Source organism: Leptonotus elevatus, chromosome 1 (assembly GCF_054856555.1).
Source record: "Leptonotus elevatus isolate MCC_2025b chromosome 1, RoL_Lele_1.0, whole genome shotgun sequence".
NCBI classification, from domain to species: Eukaryota; Metazoa; Chordata; class Actinopteri; order Syngnathiformes; family Syngnathidae; genus Leptonotus; species Leptonotus elevatus.
The window spans coordinates 472,020-490,405 of record NC_141239.1 but is presented as its reverse complement, the minus strand read 5'-3'; the positions used below and the strand labels follow the sequence as shown (position 1 = coordinate 490,405).

Here is an 18,386-nt window from a genome sequence, read left to right as displayed (position 1 = left end):
CCACCGAATTGCGGCCTCACGGGAACGTTCTCACAGCGCGTCCTGCACCCGAGCTATCAAGCCGCCGTTTGCGCCATCAATTCTCGTTGAGGCACACCAAAGTGCGCGATGGTCCGTTTGTTATTCAGACATCCCCGCGCCGTGCATTCGGCCATGTTGTCTCTGGCAGGCGCTGCTCGAGGGAGCCAATAAGGTTTGAGGTCACGCCACCGCCCCCTGCAGGCAAATATGGCTGCGTGCATAAGCTTCAATGGCATCGCCAAAAGATGCCCCGCGACCTTTTACAAGCTGGTTTTAAAACAAGCAATTTTCTGGACTAACCCGAGACATTTTTCCTTCTGAACTCCAGCACAGGAGACACTCGGAAGGTTCAAGTGCCGCCGATGGTCGCATCTTGTGCTCATGCGGACATGTTGGGGAGTTGTTGTAAAAATCCAGAACAACGCCCAGCACACACTCATGCCAGCGCACGCGTACGTGTCTGTGTGTGTCCACACTGCGGCGTGTCCTGACACGCCGCGGTGTAGACACACACACACACACACACACACGCACACACCGTTTAAAAGCAGAGCGTGCGCGAGTTGGGAGAAGATCGGAAGAAGATCGGACGGTGCGAGGAAGTCGACATGAGGACTTCATTCTGCGGACTGTTCTTTGTGCTTGGCGTCGTCACGGCGACCATCGGTAAGTCACTTTAGGGTCCCCGTGAGCGTGACAACTTTACCTTTGACCTTTGGACTCACTCGGCTCGTTTCCTCCAAGGCGCCGTCTTTGCTGTTGACTTAACTTCGGTGAGCATTTTGGAACGCCGGTGCTGGTGAACTCGCGTTTTTTTGGAGAGTCTCCATTCCTCCTGGAATGGAGACTCTCCCGGCGAGCGCCGTCGGCGTCGCTCCTAAAATAGGAAAGGGAGAAGAAATGACGCGAGTCGATCATGACGAGCAGCCAAAAGGCTGAAATCGGGAAGGAGACTCAAAGACGCGGCAAAAGTAGAAGAAATGGAAGAGGACGAGTAGAAAACGTCACTCGAGGAGTAAAGGTAGAAAAGTAGTTGAGTAAGTTGAAGGACAAAGTGAAAGTACATCAAGTACGCGATCAATCGGAGTTGAAGTCGACGAGTCGTCGAGAGTTGAAAGAAGTCAAAAGGCGGCAGAAGAAAAGGTTGAAGACGAGCGCGTCACAAAGATCAAAGGAAACGTTTCGGGAGAGCAAAAGTACAGAAAAGCGAGCGGAGGAGAAGAAAGACGGCTTCGGGGGGGAAGTGGGCGGAGTCCGTCTTGTCCAGAAGAAAAAGTCAAACTATTGACAGTGGGACAAAAAAAAGGTCACATGACCTGGAAGCTCTTGATGGAAAAAAAGCTAATATGTACGGGAAAAGTCCTTGAAAATAAACATGGTGTTAAAATGGGAAAGAGAACCGATGCAAGTCAACAAGGAAGCGGAAGAAGAGAAGTGAAGAGAGGTCGCCCAAAAGGTGCGAGGGGCCGCAAAACAGTTTTCAGATGACGGACACAATGTGGTCATTGAAGGGATTACAACACGGCCTTCCGCAGTCAAACACTGTCGGCGTGTAATGATTACATCTGACCTTTGACACCTTGGCGACGTCATTTGTTATGAAATACGGTTCGTTTTCGAAAACGCCCGGTTGAGTCAAACCCCGCCTCTTCCCCGTGCGCTGGCCCCGCCCCCGGCGAGCTGGCTGCACGGCAGTCTGCTGTTGATGTCAACAAATGATGGACTGGTCGTCAATGATTGGGCGCATATCGACAAAGAATGGACTCGTTGCCAGCAAGGTTATTTTAATTAACGAAAAATAACATTCAAAAAACAATTTCGTTAACGAAATAAGACAAAAACTAAAATGCTTTTTAAAAAACGAAAACTAACAAACGACATTTGATGTTTGCAAAGTGAACTAAAACTATAACAGCAAAAAAGTCCTTTGTTTTGGTCTTTGGTAAATCATTTATTGCATGAGCCTTTTGGGGATGATTTTTAAGGCAATTTATTTCACCAGATTAACGACGTTTGAAAGTGTCACACAAAAGTGATGTCATCGAGCAGCAGCCAATAGAAAAGCACCTTCAGAGGCGACAACCAAATGCAACGCTAGCTAAGAAACGAGTTACTTTTCTCATGATTTTCCCATGAAGTTGATCAAATATTGCGCACAAGCAGACTGGTGGCAAATCCAGGTCCAAAAAGTCAAAACCCTGCCACAGTTTGGCTTTAACCATTGATGCTAGCTAGCTAGCTAGCTAGCTCCCTGGCTCGCTCACATGGTGCTCGTTTACCTGCTACGGAGCTAGCTAGCTAGCATCAATGGCTAAAGCTGTGGAAGGGTTTTGACCTCTGCGCACAAGTAATACACATTAAAAAAATTAAAAAAGTACTGAAACAAACAAAAAAAAATTTTTTTTAACTACTAAAGCTAATAAAAAGTAACAGAACCTAAAAACGATTCAAACGAACTCAATTTAAAAACCAAAAGCTCAAAACCAAATAAAAACTAAGTCAAATGAAAATTGCCAAACTATAATCCTTGGTTGCCAGACAACGCATAGGCAGGCGGTGGCTGTCGCCAAATGACTGACAAACAAGCAATGGACCGGTCGCCAGCCAATGTCATGTTTTCCCAACTCTGCGTTTGTTTTGTTGTCTTTTGCAGAGCTGCGCTGCGAGTGCAACGGTCGCTCGAGCGCGTGCGTGCGCGACGCGCGGGGTCTTCGTTGCGCCGACTGCTCGGGAAACAGCGAAGGTCGGCAGTGCGAGCGGTGCAAAAATGGATTCTACCAACCGGGGGCGACTCTGGGCTGCGTGCCGTGCGGCTGCCACCCTGCAGGTGAGGGCGACATTGACGCTCCAGTGGGAATCCTTGCGTACCCGCGTCACGGCGCGACACGGCGCGACACGGCACGACACGGCACGGCACGACACGACACGACACGGCGACAGATTCAGGACTCTTCCATTCATCGTCAAAGTCAAACTAAGCGGTCCACTCGGGGTGTGCCCAAAAATCTATTCTCATAAGAATCGTGATTCTCATTTAGTACGATTCAGAATCCATTTGAAATGTCACAAAATCGATTTGATTTCAATTATTTTACACTGTCTTGCTTTTGTTGGTGTCTGCCTTTATTGGGAGCGCTGGTTCATGTTGTACACGATTTGGCCACTTGGGGGCAGTGTGGTTCCGAGCGTTCTGATACACTGTTAAGTTGTGGCCACATTAGAGTCGACGGAAAAAGTCAAGTTACGCCAATAAAAGTCATATAAGCAATATTGGGGTTTTGCAAGGCCGTGTAAACGGGCCCAATATGCTCTTATCGGGCTTTTCAAATCTCTGGGTTACTCCTTTCGTAACCGCAATTCTTGCTCATGTAAATGCATTCGGAATAGCTCGCTATTTTCTATCTCGCTATTTTCTTCTTGTCTTCTTTTCTTCTTTGAATGGCAAGCAATGTTGGTGTGCGAATATTAAGTTGATGTTCAAACTGATTTCAAATCCGCATACGTTATTGTTGTGTGAACATTTTGCACAGGAATTATTTTTGAATAAATGACACCTTTAAATAAACGTTGGGTTTATTAGATTAAAATCCAATAAAATCGTAATTTTCCAGAATGAATGTAAAACTCGAGATCTTATTTTTGGGCCAGACGGTCAAGTCCTAAAGCTCAGTGTCGGTCTCTGAGATTGTCTCCGCCCTCTTTGCCGTGATTGTGGAACGTTTGCCAAGGTAGCGAATGTTGATTTGTCTTCGAGGTTCGTTCAAGGTGGCCAGCATGAAAAATGTCCTTGCGACAAAACAAACAAACATGAGAAGGCCTAACAAATGTCTGGTGAACGTTTGTGAACATGAACGAAGCCTGCCTGACGTGAAGAATGTGAGCTTGAAAAGGATTGCTGCTACTAGAAATGGTCAGTAGGGGGCGCAAATGAGGCTAGACGTGCGCGAGCGCACAACTTCCTTCCTGGTGTGTCTGCACATTTATTTCGTTTTTCTCAATCAGAGTGGTACGCACCGACGTCAAATGTGTTGTCAAATGATGATGATGATGAAGATGATGATGATGATGATGATGATAAATGAGCCCCCTGGTGTTCCTCCAGGTTCTGTGAGCAGCAAGTGTGACAGCAGGGGGCGCTGCGCCTGCAGAGAAGGAGTGGCAGGAGCAAAGTGTGACCTCTGCCCCCACGGACCAATCGGACCCCGAGGATGTTCGCCGAGGTTAAGACCAAAACATGACTTTGGGACAAAAATCCAGCGAAGACCGCCGTCGTTCAGAACAGCCGCAAAAAAAAAAAAACTCTCCTTAATATTTCATCAAATGTTTTTAGTGTCAATTTACTAGAAACAAGTGAAATTATGATCATTTGACTAACTTAGATTTCTTGAAATAAGACATATATGTAGATCTATAATCATCTTAAAATAAGCTTTACACACTTATTCTTAGCAACAAATCAAGGAATTGAAATCTTAAAATTAGCCCAAAACAATCATATTAAAGAGTAAATGGCTTTTATTGTTTCTAAGCTGAAAACGCCAATTGTAAGCAACTGTTTTTTCAACCCCAGGATGCTAGCTAGCTAGCTAGCTAGCGAGCTAGCATCCTGGCTAAAGCCAAACTGTGGCAGGGTTTTGACTTTCTGGACCTAAAAACTAATCATTTCCCCCCCCCAAAGAACTAAAACAAATATAAACTAACCGAACCACCCTTGAAACTAAAAACCAAAACCTGGTGTTGACGTGTAGTTTCTCGCCGTCTTCTTCGCAGGCGGCGACCCCGACAGGATTCCGGGAACGCGTTGTGTTTCTGCTACGGTCACAGCAGCCAATGTTCTGCTCAGTCGGCGTACAGCGTCCACAACGTCTCGTCCGCCTTCCAGCACGGTAGGCGTTGGTCGTCTGAGCCCGTCCCAAAAGGTCACTGACGCGTCCCAAAAGGTCACTGACGCGTCTGGTCGGCAGGTCCCGACGGTTGGAAGGCGGCGACCTCTCACGGGCTGACCGCGCCGGACGTCCACTCCCGCTGGTCCCCCAAGTATCAGGACATAGAGGTCATCTCCACAAACAGTCTGCCGGTTTACCTGCACGCGCCAGGTGCCAACAGAAGCCCGCCCTCTCGCACTTCCTGCCACTTCCTGCCACTTCCTGTTCCTGCATCAAGTTTGTCTTTCTCGCAGCTCCTTACCTGGGCAACAAGGTGCTGAGCTACGGTCACAACTTGTCCTTCTCGCTGCGTCTGGACCGCGGCATTCGGCACCCGTCCGTCAACGACGTCATCCTGGAAGGTTCCGGTCATCGGGTCTCGGCCTCGCTCGGCGACCTGCGCTCGATCGTTCCCTGCGGAGAGAAAATCAACTACACCTTCAGGTCAGAATTGCGGCTGCCGCAGGTGTGCGGATGACAAAATGAAGGAAGAGAAGTGAAAATAGAAATGGACAGAAAAATATTGTTCCAAATAAATCAAAGGGAAAATAAAAAACGATGAATTAAAAAATGTATAAAAAAAAAGTGCAAATCAAAACGGTAGCGTTGATTTCGGTTGCCTTAATGGCAAACGAGAAATGTAGTATTCTCACATAGTTTGACATGAGTCGGACATTTAAGACAAAAAAAACGAGCTCAGATTCAATTAAACATGACAAAATAACACTATTCAAACAGAAAACGTTCTTACCTCTGATAGAAGTCACAGAAATAATATCCAAAAGCATATCGATGTGGCAACAGGCAAGTGTGATGCTAACGTTTACAAATACAACTTCATATACGCGGTTGTAATCGCGCAAACTTAAGTCTCCAGCGGGGAGCGCGGAACCAGTTTTCAGCAATTGTACCAGCAACATAAAATCGATTTAGAACATTTTGACCGGGCCATATATATATTTATATACACATTGTTGTTTTTAATTCCATCTTTATATATTTTTTGTATTAAATTTTTGAATAATTTTTTGTATATCCTTTTTTATTTTCTCTTTTCTATATTACATTTTTTTTGTTGTTGCATTTTTGGTCCTCATCGCAGGTAAAAGCCTGTTGAGGGAGAAAGCAGGAGCATTCCAGGCGGTCCAACAAGTCGAAACAAAGCCGGAATCTGTGGCGCTCGCGCGGTTACATCATGACTGGCGGCGCTCCTCGACATTGGCGGCTTTCAAACGAGAACTTATGCATTGACATAAGAGTTTCCCGCAGTTCCCAATAGTTTAATTTGGACTTGAATTCATGTCCCCCCTTTGGCGACAGGAGTGCCTTAGATTCATAGAAGTAAAGTTATCCTAAGGCAAAATTGAGATCACACACACACAAAAAAAGAAGAAGGTTGCCGACTGTTTTGCTTCTGTCATAGCAATAATGACACATTTGGCGTCAAAGCGCACAGTTTTGGGGTCAAGGAACCTAACAAAATACAATGAATAGATACCATTTTCAAAACGACAGGAGTAAAACGGGGGTGCAGCATGAGCAGGGAAGCCGAGACTTTCAGCCGAGACTTTCAGCCGAGACTTTCAGCCGAGACTTTCAGCCGAGACTTTCAGCCGAGACTTTCAGCCGAGACTTTCAGCCGAGACTGTCAGCCGAGACTTTCAGCCGAGACTTTCAGCCGAGACTTTCAGCCGAGACTGTCAGCCGAGACTTTCAGCCGAGACTTTCAGCCGAGACTTTCAGCCGAGACTTTCAGCCGAGACTTTCAGCCGAGACTTTCAGCCGAGACTTTCAGCCGAGACTTTCAGCCGATCCAGCTGCGGACGAGTTTGGCTCGCTCTTGACTTTTTTCAGAAAGAATTGATGTTGATGTTGAACTTCATTTCTGGGCACGCACCCCAAGATCCAACAATTTGGAGTTCCAACAGGTAGCTCAGTTGGTTGTCCAATGACGGAACGGTCAGCGGTTTGAATCCCAGCTCAAACTCTTGAGGTGCCTTTGGGCAAGACAAGAAAATCCATTTTGCATCAAATGAATGTGCTCAAAGGCAAAAGTGTAGTCCTGAAGAACTGGTTCTCGGGCGATGCAGTGATGTTGTGTTCCGGTCTCTCTCGCGTGACAACAGACTGGACGAGCAGCCCGGCAGCAGGTGGCGCCCTCAGCTCAGCCCTTTCCAGTTCCAGACTCTCCTCCAGAACCTGAGCACCATCAAGATACGAGCCACCTTCGGAGACAGAGGTGAGCGTCCGAGCTCCGAGCCCCGCGTCCTGGATCGGGCGGTCGACCTTTCAACTCTTGCCCGTCTCTAGGACGCGGGTACCTGGACAACGTCAAATTGGTGTCGGCGAGGCGAGGGGACGGCGCCCCGGCGTCCTGGGTGCGGACCTGCGTCTGTCCACCCGGGTACGAGGGCGACTTCTGCCAGCAATGCGCAGCGGGTTTCAGACGGCGGAGAGCGGCAGAAGGTGCGTTCAGCCCATGCGAGCCCTGCGGCTGCGGGGGGGGCGACTGCGACCCGCAGACGGGCGACTGCTACCCCGCGGACGAGACGCAGACCTGCTCGGACGGATCCTACTGGGACTTCTGGAATCGCCGCTGCGTCCCGTGTCCCTGCCCCGAGGGAGTGCCGTGCTCGCTGGTTTCAGGGTCGACGCGGCCGCAGTGTCGCATCTGCCCACCTGGAACCACAGGTGGGTTCGAATGCAACACAATGGAGGCATTACAGGATGCGATGCGATGGTCTTCGGTTTTCGTCCACGGAAAAAATGAAATAACTGAAAACATGTTTGAGATTGTAGTTTCTTGAAAATAAAGACCATTTGCACCCTCTTGGCATTCGCACCTGTGGGTGGGAACTCCCTCAATACTGTCGCAAAAGCGTTTCAGGTGACTGCTCATCCAGGGAATGACAAGAAACCATCAGAGCAAAGAGCGACTATTTGCGAGAAACTCGAGTATAAAACATGTTTTCAATTGTTTCACCTTTTTTAACCGAAGCAATCCCCTTCGCTCCCGGCTGTTTTACTGGATTTTGACTGATTTTGCAAGGCCCGCAGAATATTGCTATCAAAACATGGAACCTACCAAAAGAAAGATTAGCGTCTCTCCTTTCATCAGGAAAAGAAGTAATTTCTATCTGTTTCTGTTTTGTAGCAATTAGCATTAGAATATAGCTAAGTTTCACCATCATTCACAAATCTGCTTAGAACTGTGAGTAAATGAGCTTTTTTTTTTCAACACGGCCCTGGTTGATCTCTTTAGCTCTGCTGCCACCTGATGGCCGTTTTTGTAATAACTACCATTTTTTCAACCGTTCTTTGCACTTGAGAGGCTGCATCAAAGCCTTCTGTATGTGCTAGCATAAAAAGTACATCTTTGTCGCACCCTCAGGCCTTCGCTGCGACGAATGCCAGGAAGGTTTTTACGGCTCGCCAGGAGGGGGCGCTGGAGGGTGGCAGCCGTGCCGTCCTTGCCAGTGCAACGGCCGCATCGACGTCAGCGTGGCGGGAAGCTGCGATCAAAGCAGCGGCGAATGTCTCAAGTGCGTCAACAACACGATGGGTCGCCACTGTGACGTGTGCTTGCCGAACTTCTATCACCGCAGCCCGGACGACGCCTGCAGACGTAAGTTAGCCGAACCGAGCCGGCGTGCCGGCGGTAACGCATCGGCGGCATGTTGGTGACGCACGGATAACAGCTTGGTCGCATGCGTGCGCCAACGTGACCGTTTCCTGTGTTTGGGCGCCGCAGCGTGCGACTGCGATCTTCGGGGCTCCGAGTCGGCGCGGTGCGACGACAACGGTCGCTGTCGCTGCAGACCGGGGTTCGAGGGTCTCAAGTGCCAGATGTCGCGCGAGTGTCCCGCCTGTTTCAACGGCGCCAAAGCCAAGGTGCGAGGCGGCCTCGGATCAATGGCGTCCGACCGGCTCTGGCGGCCATCTTTGTCATCCTTCTCTCAATGCGCGACTTGCAGATGGAGGAGTTGGCTGTCAAATTTCAGCAGTTGGAAGTGCAGAACTCTCAGACGGGCGGCGGACCCAACACCGGCACCGGCAGCGACGGCAACACGAAGGCTGCGCTGAGTGCCGTCGAGGCGCTGGCGAACGACCTGGAGAGCGACGTGGAACAGTTGGCGGGTGCGTCTTCCTCACGTCTCTTCAAATGTTGCGCGTGAAGAACATTGAGTCAAGTCTGGTCTCAAACCGCCCGTGATGTCCCGCAGACCTGGACAAGGGTCTGCAGGACAGTCTGAATTCCATCAGCCGCACTCGTCTGGCCCAAGAACAGGACGTCCAGAACGTGGCCGATGCCACCGGCGACATCAAACGACGGCAACGGACCTACGCGAGCAAAGCCGAGCAGCTTCAGAGCTTACTGGAGGACATGAAACGCAAACTGGACGAGGCCAAGACGGGTCTCCGCTCAGCGGTAAGAACTTGCGCCCGTTGCCGCATTCCCGCCGACACGCGGCCGACACGCTCAAATGACTGGAGTGAAGCGTGAAGGGCAGGGTTTCCCGACCAGGACCACGCGTGGACCTTTACGGGCATTGGGTCTGAATATTATTTGTCTTTACGGTTTTCTTCCTCATATTTCAAGTTCAATTCCCATTTAAAGGGGAATTATTCAATTAAAGGACCTTCAGTTGGTTGTTGGTGGCGAGAGGTTAAGGGTTAAGAATAGGAGATCGGTAAGATATAGAACAAAGGCAGCTTTATTTATTTGGACATAATCTTTTTTTCCATTCATTGGACTTATTTTCCATCCATCCATTCGCTGCCGCTTTAGTTTGAGCAGGGAAGCCCGGACCTTCCTCTCCCCAGCTACTTCGTCCAGCCCCTCCGCCGGCGGCATCCCAAGGCGTTCGTCCCCGGGCCAGCCGGGAGACACAGTCTCTCCGGCGGGTCCCGGGTCGTCCCCGGGGCCTCCCGTCGGAGGGACATAACGCCTCTCCGGGGCATCCGGGAAGTATCTGAACCAGATGCCCGAGCCACTTCAGCTGGCTCCTCTCAACGTGGAGGAGCAGCGGCTTGACTCTGAGCGCCTCCCGGACGAGCGAGCATCTCGAAGGGAGCCTGTGGAGGGAACTGGTCTCGCCTGCTGCCTCTATTAACTTATTTTCAAGTCCAAATGTTTATTATTAATATGTTGAATTTGAGTTAAAAAGAAGACAACGCTTAAGTACACACACTTCAAATCAAGGAAATGAAATGACATCATTTGATGAGTGAGGAGGTACTCGTGGTACGACGAAAGCTTTTGGGGCGCACATGAGGGGGCCGGGTTCTCATCACGTGACTTTCACGCGTACCGGACCGGATTTGCGTTTGGGGTGAGACTGGCTTCAGGTGTCACGTGACCGGCAGGCTCGGCGTGACAATTCCGACTTGGCGGTTTTCACCTTAATGCCAATCTTACGTAGTTTTGTTGTTCCCGTCAGGACTTTCCGGCGGGAGACGCGCCTGCGGTTCCGAACCTTCTCTCCTCGATGGCGCAGGCTGCGACAAGCTTGGCTGATAAGTGCGTGCGCCGGACACTCTTCACCTCCAAAGAACTGCTCAGATATTTAAGTCTGGATCTGTCAGGCATCAGACCAAGGCGGTGGCGGTGGAGCGGAGCGCCAACGAGGCTCTGAGCGACTCGGAGAAAAGTCTGGCGCTGGTCCGGAATCTTCTCAGCAAGGGCAACAATGTCAAAGACCTGATCGGAGGAGCGAAGACGGCGTAAGTTCCCTTTTTTCATTCTTGACCCGTTAGCGACGTCTCGCTCTGGTTTTCACGGCGTGCGCACGCGCTCCCTCCTCAGGTATGACGGGTTGGCGACGCGGGTCAAGGGTTTGGAGAACCAGGCCGTCCGCGTGGCCGGCGAGGCCAAGGAAGAGAGCAACAGGGCCAACGGAATGCTGGAAGACATCAGCAGGATGGACAAAGACGTCCTGCCCGCCCTGACGGTCAGTCGATCGGACGCTTTTCAGTTGATCCCCAACCGAGGACGCGAGGCTTGGAAGAGATGGCGGTAATACGCTATCCCGCCATTAGGGGTGCAGCAGGATTAAATTCCCGCAGCCGTTCAACAACGCCGGTTATTTCCGCTCGCAACAGTCCGTCCGTTTAAACTCACATGCGGCGCAAAATGCGCCACGCGGCATCGTTCGTAGCACAGCCCGTTTAGCGGGCGCACAACAACGCAGCTCAGCTTTGAACGCCTTCTCGTCCAGCGGTTGGATCCTCCCGGAACGATGGCAAGCACCGACGTTTTCTTGCTTCCGAACCTTCCGAACCACGGATTCATCGATGTGGAATTATCTCGCGACTGCTCTATTTCCGTGGCGGCCCACCGGGCGCGTGAGCCCCGACGCGCGTGCCCGTGTTTCAGCTTCGCCTTGCGGAGCGGGCGCCCAACCGCCGTTGTCGGAGGGAATGAGAAACCGGGTGCTTCCGGAGGCGCCGCCGCCGCCTCTGGGCGCCGCCCGGGCTCCGCCCTCCGCCCGGGCTCCGCCGTGGGACGGCCAGGTGATGACGAACATCGGCGCAACTGCATAACTGATCGATTGCAGTTTAAATTGTGCATGTCTGGACTTTAAGGTGATGCCATTTACGGAGTTCGAGTCGTCTCCGCGGATAGCGTTCGGACATCGCCAAATGGTTGGGGGTCCAAACGGGGTCAACGAAATGGAACACAGAAGGTCGCACTGAAGTCCGGCGTTTCATTGGATCTCTTTTTGATCATTTTCTGGTTCCATCTCCGCATTCGAATACATACTGCATACCCCCCCCCCCCCCCCCCCCCTCGCAGTCCCAACACAAGCCAGCAGCCAACCGAGAACCAGCCCGCCAACAGAAACGTGCGTTGACGCGGCAACATTTGCCCCGAAACTTGGCTGGAAGGAAAACGTCTCCGGAACTCGGTGCGCGCATAAGACACATTTTAAGTGCGCCTCGTAGTTTTAAAATACGTAACATTTTCTTGAAAACTTCTTGGGTGGCGGCCATTTTACTTGGGCGCCCCGCCCAAGTATTAACATGGTGCGGGAATGGCTGCTTATACAGGGAGCAATTAAGGTGTTCAATTCTTCCGAAGCACCATCCAAAGAACTTCTTGAGGGATGCGATTGAGCTCTACAAGTCCACAAAACACATGCAGACTGGTTGGGTTGACTTCCACGCACCCTCGAGGACCAAAGATTTTGAAGGAAAATGTATCCGAGTAAAAATATCCATTTTATTTTGGGAATAGTTCCAAAATGTTCGGTGCTCGGATGAAACGTCTCCTGCGCATCCTAACGCGGCGTCTTTGGCCTCCCAATTGCACTCAGGCGGACAAGGACGCCATGGCGGCCCAACTGGACCTCCTGAGGAATACGGTGGACGGCAACGTGGCGGGCTTCACGGCGTTGCGGGACGACGTGGGGCGGGACATGGTGGCTGTCCGGGACCTGCTGGAGCAAGGCAGGAATCACATGCAGGTTAGGGAAGCATTGTGGGAATTGATGTTGTCCTCTGACTTTTGGCAACGTCAGCTGACGGACCTCTGCCAGGGTTTCCTGTCATCAATTTCATCAGATTCATTTTCCATCATGTCTGTCTTGTCCTGTCCTGTAACCCTCATTGCGTCTCTTTCTCATTGGGGGCGAACACTGCCTGGCTACAAACCCTGTCCTGGTTGATACTCACCTGTCCTGTCTCATTCATTTCTGTCCTGTCCTATTAACTACTCATTGCATCGCTTCCCCACGGGAGGCACAAAATCCTTGTCCTGTTCTCTGCTGTCCCATCCTGTCTTTTGGCTATTTGTTGCTTTCTTTTCTTACAGTACTGCCCATCTTGAACAACTGTCCTGTTCTGTCCTGTCCTATTTGCTACTGGTTGCGTTTCTTCCTCAGAGTGCAGCACTTCCTGGATGCAACGCTTGTCCTGTCCTGCCCTCTGACTGATCAACTAATTGTGAGTGATGTGACCCCCGCAGGACATAGACATGCTGACAGGCCGAGTGGACGCCGCCCACGCCGACACCAAGGGGGCGCTGCAGCGCATCAACAACAACACCAACAAGCTGGACACCGCCCTCACGACTTTGAGAGGTCAACAGAAAGTCAAGCGAATGCCAACAAGCCGCCTCCGTCCCGCCCGTCTTACCTGTCCTCGCCGTCCTGTCCGTCCTCAGGCTTCGACCAGCAGATCATGAACAACCAAGCGCAGGCGGACGCCGCCATCAAGCTACTTCCTGTCATCAATGCGACCATTCAGCAGGCCGCCAACAACAACGCGGACACGCGGGCCCTGCTGGACGCCGTCTCCGCCGACTCGGACGGGGCCATGGCATCCATCAACCAGCTGGAGAGCCTGATCCCCGAACTGGAGGTGCCAACATAGCATAGAGTGCTAGCCTTGATTGATGACTAGCAAGGGTGCTAATCTCAGGTTCAAGATTTCCCCTGCGCTTCCAGAAAGTTGTCTCTAATTTCTAACAAAAAAGTGTTCAGTCCTCGGGTTCTATTTATGTCGACGGTGCAAACGTGCAGCGGCTCACTGCACGTTTGCCAAATTTGGCAGACCGGTTTCAGCTAAGTTAAGATAAACGAAGTGAAACTAAGCTAAGCGGGTCAGCAGTCACGTCAGATATTTTGGAGATGCGCCGGTCAGAGCGCAAAACCTGCCGACTGCACGCGCAGTCGAGGCAGCTGGAAGGAGCGAAAGGAGGCCTTTTCATTGGCTGTGATTGAAGACTCGCAGGCGGATCCGATGTCCTGTGCTCGTCTGCCAAATGACGAGCACGAAAAGAGAGCCCCGAACTTCGCACCGAGTGACGAAAAACGTTTTTCTTGTCAGGGAGCGATCGGGTCCACGCCGCATCTCGGAACCGATGTCAGCAAATTTAACGACGCTGCCAAGGAACTGCAGGTGCTGGCGGGCGACGTCGGCGCAGACGTCGCCCGCGAGCTCGACGACGCCAGGAACCTGGAAGCGGACGCCGCGCAGGTGAGCCGCAATCGGCGGGAAGGTGACGACAGCAAAGTGACGCCTTTGACCCGCAGACCGGTGCCGCCGCCGCCGCCGCCCTGGGGAACGCCCAACAGGCTCGAGACGCTGTGGGAAGGATGCTGCGAGACGTCGCCGCCGGGCTCGCCAACATCGGTAAGGAACGCGCGCCGTCGACCTCAACCGCTCCTCAAACTTGTTTTCCAGGCGGCCCCTCTTGATGCAGTCATGCTAATGAATCTGAAGATCATTAGCCATTCGAAAGTTGCCCATTTTCAAGGAGAATCTTTTTGAAAGTAAAGAAAGCCAACAAGGACCAATGTTTCCCACAGATTTGAAATCTACTGGGTTTTTTTTTGGTATATATTTTTATTCCATTTTCTTTCAAATGTCTTGGGTGGTCCGCCCAAGTATTAACATAGTGTGAAAACACTGCAGAAGAGAAATGCATTTTGTCAGGATCACACTTCTCATAATATTATGTTTTATGATGCTTGGAAAAACAATCGACCTTTTGTTAGATTTTTCTCCACTTGGTTGGAAGAATCATAAACATCAGAGCTTTTAATTGGCCCAGAGTTCGTTGAGGGAGGAGTCAGTCCATATGTGTGGCGCCTCCCGCCACAGTTTGCTTCTTCCGTCTGCTTTCAGCAGGAACGTGGACCGAGAGACCGGTCTCAAGACAACATTTTAAGGGTCTCGTCTCAGAGTCAAAGGCGTCTCCAAAGTCTCTCGTCTGGGTTGGGGGTGCAACATGTAACTGGTTTTACGATTAACCGTGGTTCTTAAACATCAGGATTAAATCATCGCAGCCGTCCAACAACACCGGTTATTTTCGCTCGGGTGCGGCGCAAAATGCGCCGTGCAGCATAGTTCAGACCAGAAAGTGGGTGTGGCTTGCCAGGCTAGGGCGCGCTGGCACCGTCCCCGGGCGAGCCGCGGCCAGACCTGGACCAGATTGAGTGGACGTGGGGAAAGGGGAGGCCGAAACAAGGCGAGAACGCACCGCCGCTTCATCGCCACCGACCGACCGACCGACCGACCGACCGACCGCCACCTCCCCAACCCCAGCGCTCCGGGTCGCGGTTGGGCAGGGGGTTCCCGCGAGTCCCCCTATCCACGACCGCCCGCGAGAGAAGCCATAGGACGAGACTTTTGAAGCTGCGGAGCCGCCATCTTGGGACTCCCAAGAAACGCATGTCGGCATACGCCTTTGGCTGCAAAACGCCAACTTGTGTCGCGGTAAACGGCACAAATCGGCAGTTTGAAGGCTGAGGACGAACATTTCACCTGCGAGTGTGATTGAAATGGAAAGATGAAGAAAAAGATGACCGTCCGTGTCTCTCCGGGACGACAATGTCTGGATTCTCGGTCGGCGCGGTCTAGACTGCGACTCAGGGTTTCGCCGGGGGTGCGGCGAACCCACTTTGAGAAGAGCTGCGCCCTCTTGACCTCGTTGTCCTTCCACAGGCCAACCGGGCACGTTTGACCCGCGCCGCCTTCAGGAGCTGGAGGACTCGGTGACGGCGGCCCGCCGGGACGCGGAGACGCGCCTGGCGCCTCAGCTGAGGGACGCGGCCGAGCGCGAGGCGGCGCAACGCCGCCGGCTGACCGTCTTGGACGGGGACATCGACGCCATCTTGTGGGACATTGCCAACCTGGAGGACATCTTGAGGACCGTGCCCGGCGGATGCTTCAACAGCCCCGCCATCGAGAAGGCTTGACACGCCGGCCGCCGGATGGCGTTCCTCGCTCGCACACACGCACACACACGCATCGTCGCTGTCAAATACACGCTCAATGATATTTTGTGCCGCTGTTATTCTCATTCATTGGCAGCCATTTGAGTTTTGGGACGGATTTGAATTGTTTTGCAATTTAAGCAGCAAAACTGCCACAAAGAACAAGCTGACCCAATTGGAAAGCTGACCCAATAGCAGATCACGGGTTGCTTTCATTAAAGAGTTAAAAACGGACGTTTTCTCACCAAATGCCGCTGACTCGCCCTTGGGAGAAGTCAAGCCACCGGCGGCCATCTTACGTTGCCACTCAATTGCATACATTGACGTTTTCATGTTGTTTTCTGCCTTTAGGGCCAAAATTCCACCGTGTCGGACACACGGTTGTCGCAATAAGTCTGGCACAAGCGCGACCTGCACATTTCAAAGTAAGAAAAGACTTGACATTTTATCTCTGAGATTTAGTCTGCATCGTGTTGTCTGAGTCGTCAGCAATGAAATGAAAGCAAAAAGCCCGTCTGGAAAAAAGAAGAAGCTCAACCTAAACTCTGCGATTCACAATTCCCCATTTTGAGATCATCTCGTCCGAACGTTGGACGCAAACAGTCAATTTGGTTCTTTGTCATGACTCCATGCGGGGATCCAAACGTAAAACACGCACCTGATAACAGTGCTTTCAGAAAAGCTACACAAAAGGTGTCAGGAAAAGTGGCAACGTAAGATGGCTGCCCTCAATTCATTGCGAGCAGGAAAACAAAAAGTGGCGACCGTTCGTTCGTTTTAATTGAAAATACGCACAAGAAAATGAAATATAAGTCGTTTTTTCCTCCCCACAATAAGTAGTCAAAGATTGCGCGCGCCAGCGCGTCATGACACGTACGGTGGCGGCGTGACGTGCGGCGAGGAGCAAGTGGCGGCAGTTAGTCCCGATCGCCAAACAGGGTGAGGGCACTTGAACAGCAATAATGTTAATAATTGCACCCAGACTATATTGAATGATAAAAACGCATCCCAATAATGATTATGAACCGCTTTTATTGCAAATATATCAAAATGAACCATTTTTATTGTCTGTTGATAAAGCGAAAAACGACTCCTTTTAAAATGGGTTCATTTGATCCGGACTATGTTTCGTGTTCCAAAAGCATAAAACGCATTTAATATGTAGAAAATGTCCAAGTGAACCATTTTAATTGTATGTCGATGAGATGTCTCATAGCTAAAAATGAAAAAAAAAACTATAATACATTATTATAGCTTCCTATGGGATACCGCAAGATAAACGTCACCACACTTAATTAATATTCATGAGTCTCGCGAGGGGGTCAAACTCTAAACTCTCGGCTAAACGGATGTAAACAGTCAAGATGTCCCTGGTGCCAAATCCACTGGCACAGACGTCGAAGAATATACTAATGGGCAGTTAAGAAGATGGTTTGAGTGTCGAGGGCTGAAAAAGACGCGAAAAGGAGACGACTTGATCCAGAAGTCACGTTTTTCTTCTTCCTCCCCTCAAAACATCGTCGTAGCAACTGACACGGACGTTCTGCACTCGGTTCCTTCCTTTCGCACCGTCGGTCCTTTCCCGCCTGTCCTATCTGCTCGTCTTGCGTCTTTCACAGTCGTTGGGGGACATTTTGACCGGGTTCGGGCGAGCGTCGCAATTCAACTCGGAAATTCTTGGCCGCGAACGACAACACTCGCTCGACCTCAATTCTTCCCGCGATGACGTCCTCGTCGCTTAGAAACCGCTTGAATTCAGAAAAGGCATTTTCGTCATGTCGCAGCGAAATGAAAGGCACAAAACAGCCATTTGAGCCTTTTTGCTCGTCGTTCGTTATCGCGGTCGGCCAAACAGACAAAAAGGGGGGGAAAATGGCTGACCTCTTTTGGGGACGTCATTGGCCGGCGGTGAGGGTTGCGATTGTGACGGGAACAAAATGTTGACTCCATATGAAGGCGAGCGAACGTCTTCACTTGGCTGCCGTTCAACAAAATCTTTTGGACGTCCCGGGAAAGGAATCAAGAATCCATCGTTGATCTGCGGACGCTCGTCGCGACTCCGGAGTCGCTTCTGAAAGTTGCGCAACAGCTGCGTTGACTCCGTTTTCGGCGTTTTCCCCCCCGAGATCAGCGAGAACAAAACAAGCAGCACTTTTGCGTCGCTCGTCAACCAGCCGGCTTCATTTTTGACCTCCTTCCGGTTCAAGCTGCTGAAGTCACGTGACCTTGCGGTCTAAAAATAGCATTCATGCGGTATGTTTAACATTGCAAAACCAACACAATCAACATTGTTCTAATATTAACCGTTTTCATTCACATATGTTGAATAACCTTTTTTTTCCTTTCTATAGTCTATTGATGTGAATGCTGGGTCAGTTTGACTCGGTATAAGTTTAATGCTCCTTGCAAATATATCTGTTTTTTTGTTGTTGTTTTTAAATGTCTGTTGGTGCCAAAAACTCAAAAAAAAGTTGTTCAATAAACTTGTACTTCAAACATTTCAAGGATGGCCCCGTTTTGAAAATAAAGTCAAAAGTTCAGACTGGCTCGTACGGCGATAAAATAAACCATGAAGCACAAAGTACTGGAAAAAACTACTCAAGTACAGGAGTACTTGTACTTTGTTACTTTGCATGTCTGCCGCTAGTTACCAAATTGAAACGGCAGCCAACCAGTAAACCACCAAAAGCAAAATGAACAAATGAGCAACATGTTTGTT

The 18,386-nt window shown here is 50.7% G+C and overlaps 1 protein-coding gene across 1 annotated transcript; it reads left to right on the top strand.

Annotated features, from left to right (window-relative positions):
- Positions 1 to 574: 574 nt before the first annotated feature.
- Positions 575 to 18,209, top strand: lamc2 (laminin, gamma 2). Its single transcript, XM_086071783.1, has 21 exons — positions 575 to 687; positions 2,675 to 2,848; positions 4,124 to 4,241; positions 4,792 to 4,907; positions 4,986 to 5,117; positions 5,201 to 5,390; positions 7,073 to 7,185; positions 7,257 to 7,637; positions 8,338 to 8,571; positions 8,698 to 8,837; positions 8,921 to 9,083; positions 9,170 to 9,375; positions 10,388 to 10,467; positions 10,533 to 10,670; positions 10,753 to 10,897; positions 12,263 to 12,412; positions 12,913 to 13,027; positions 13,111 to 13,307; positions 13,776 to 13,925; positions 13,982 to 14,081; positions 15,396 to 18,209. Exons 1-21 carry the CDS (start codon positions 630 to 632, stop codon positions 15,647 to 15,649), a joined length of 3,354 nt encoding a protein of 1,117 aa, XP_085927909.1. The 5' UTR covers positions 575 to 629; the 3' UTR covers positions 15,650 to 18,209.
- The last annotated feature ends 177 nt before the right edge of the window (positions 18,210 to 18,386 follow it).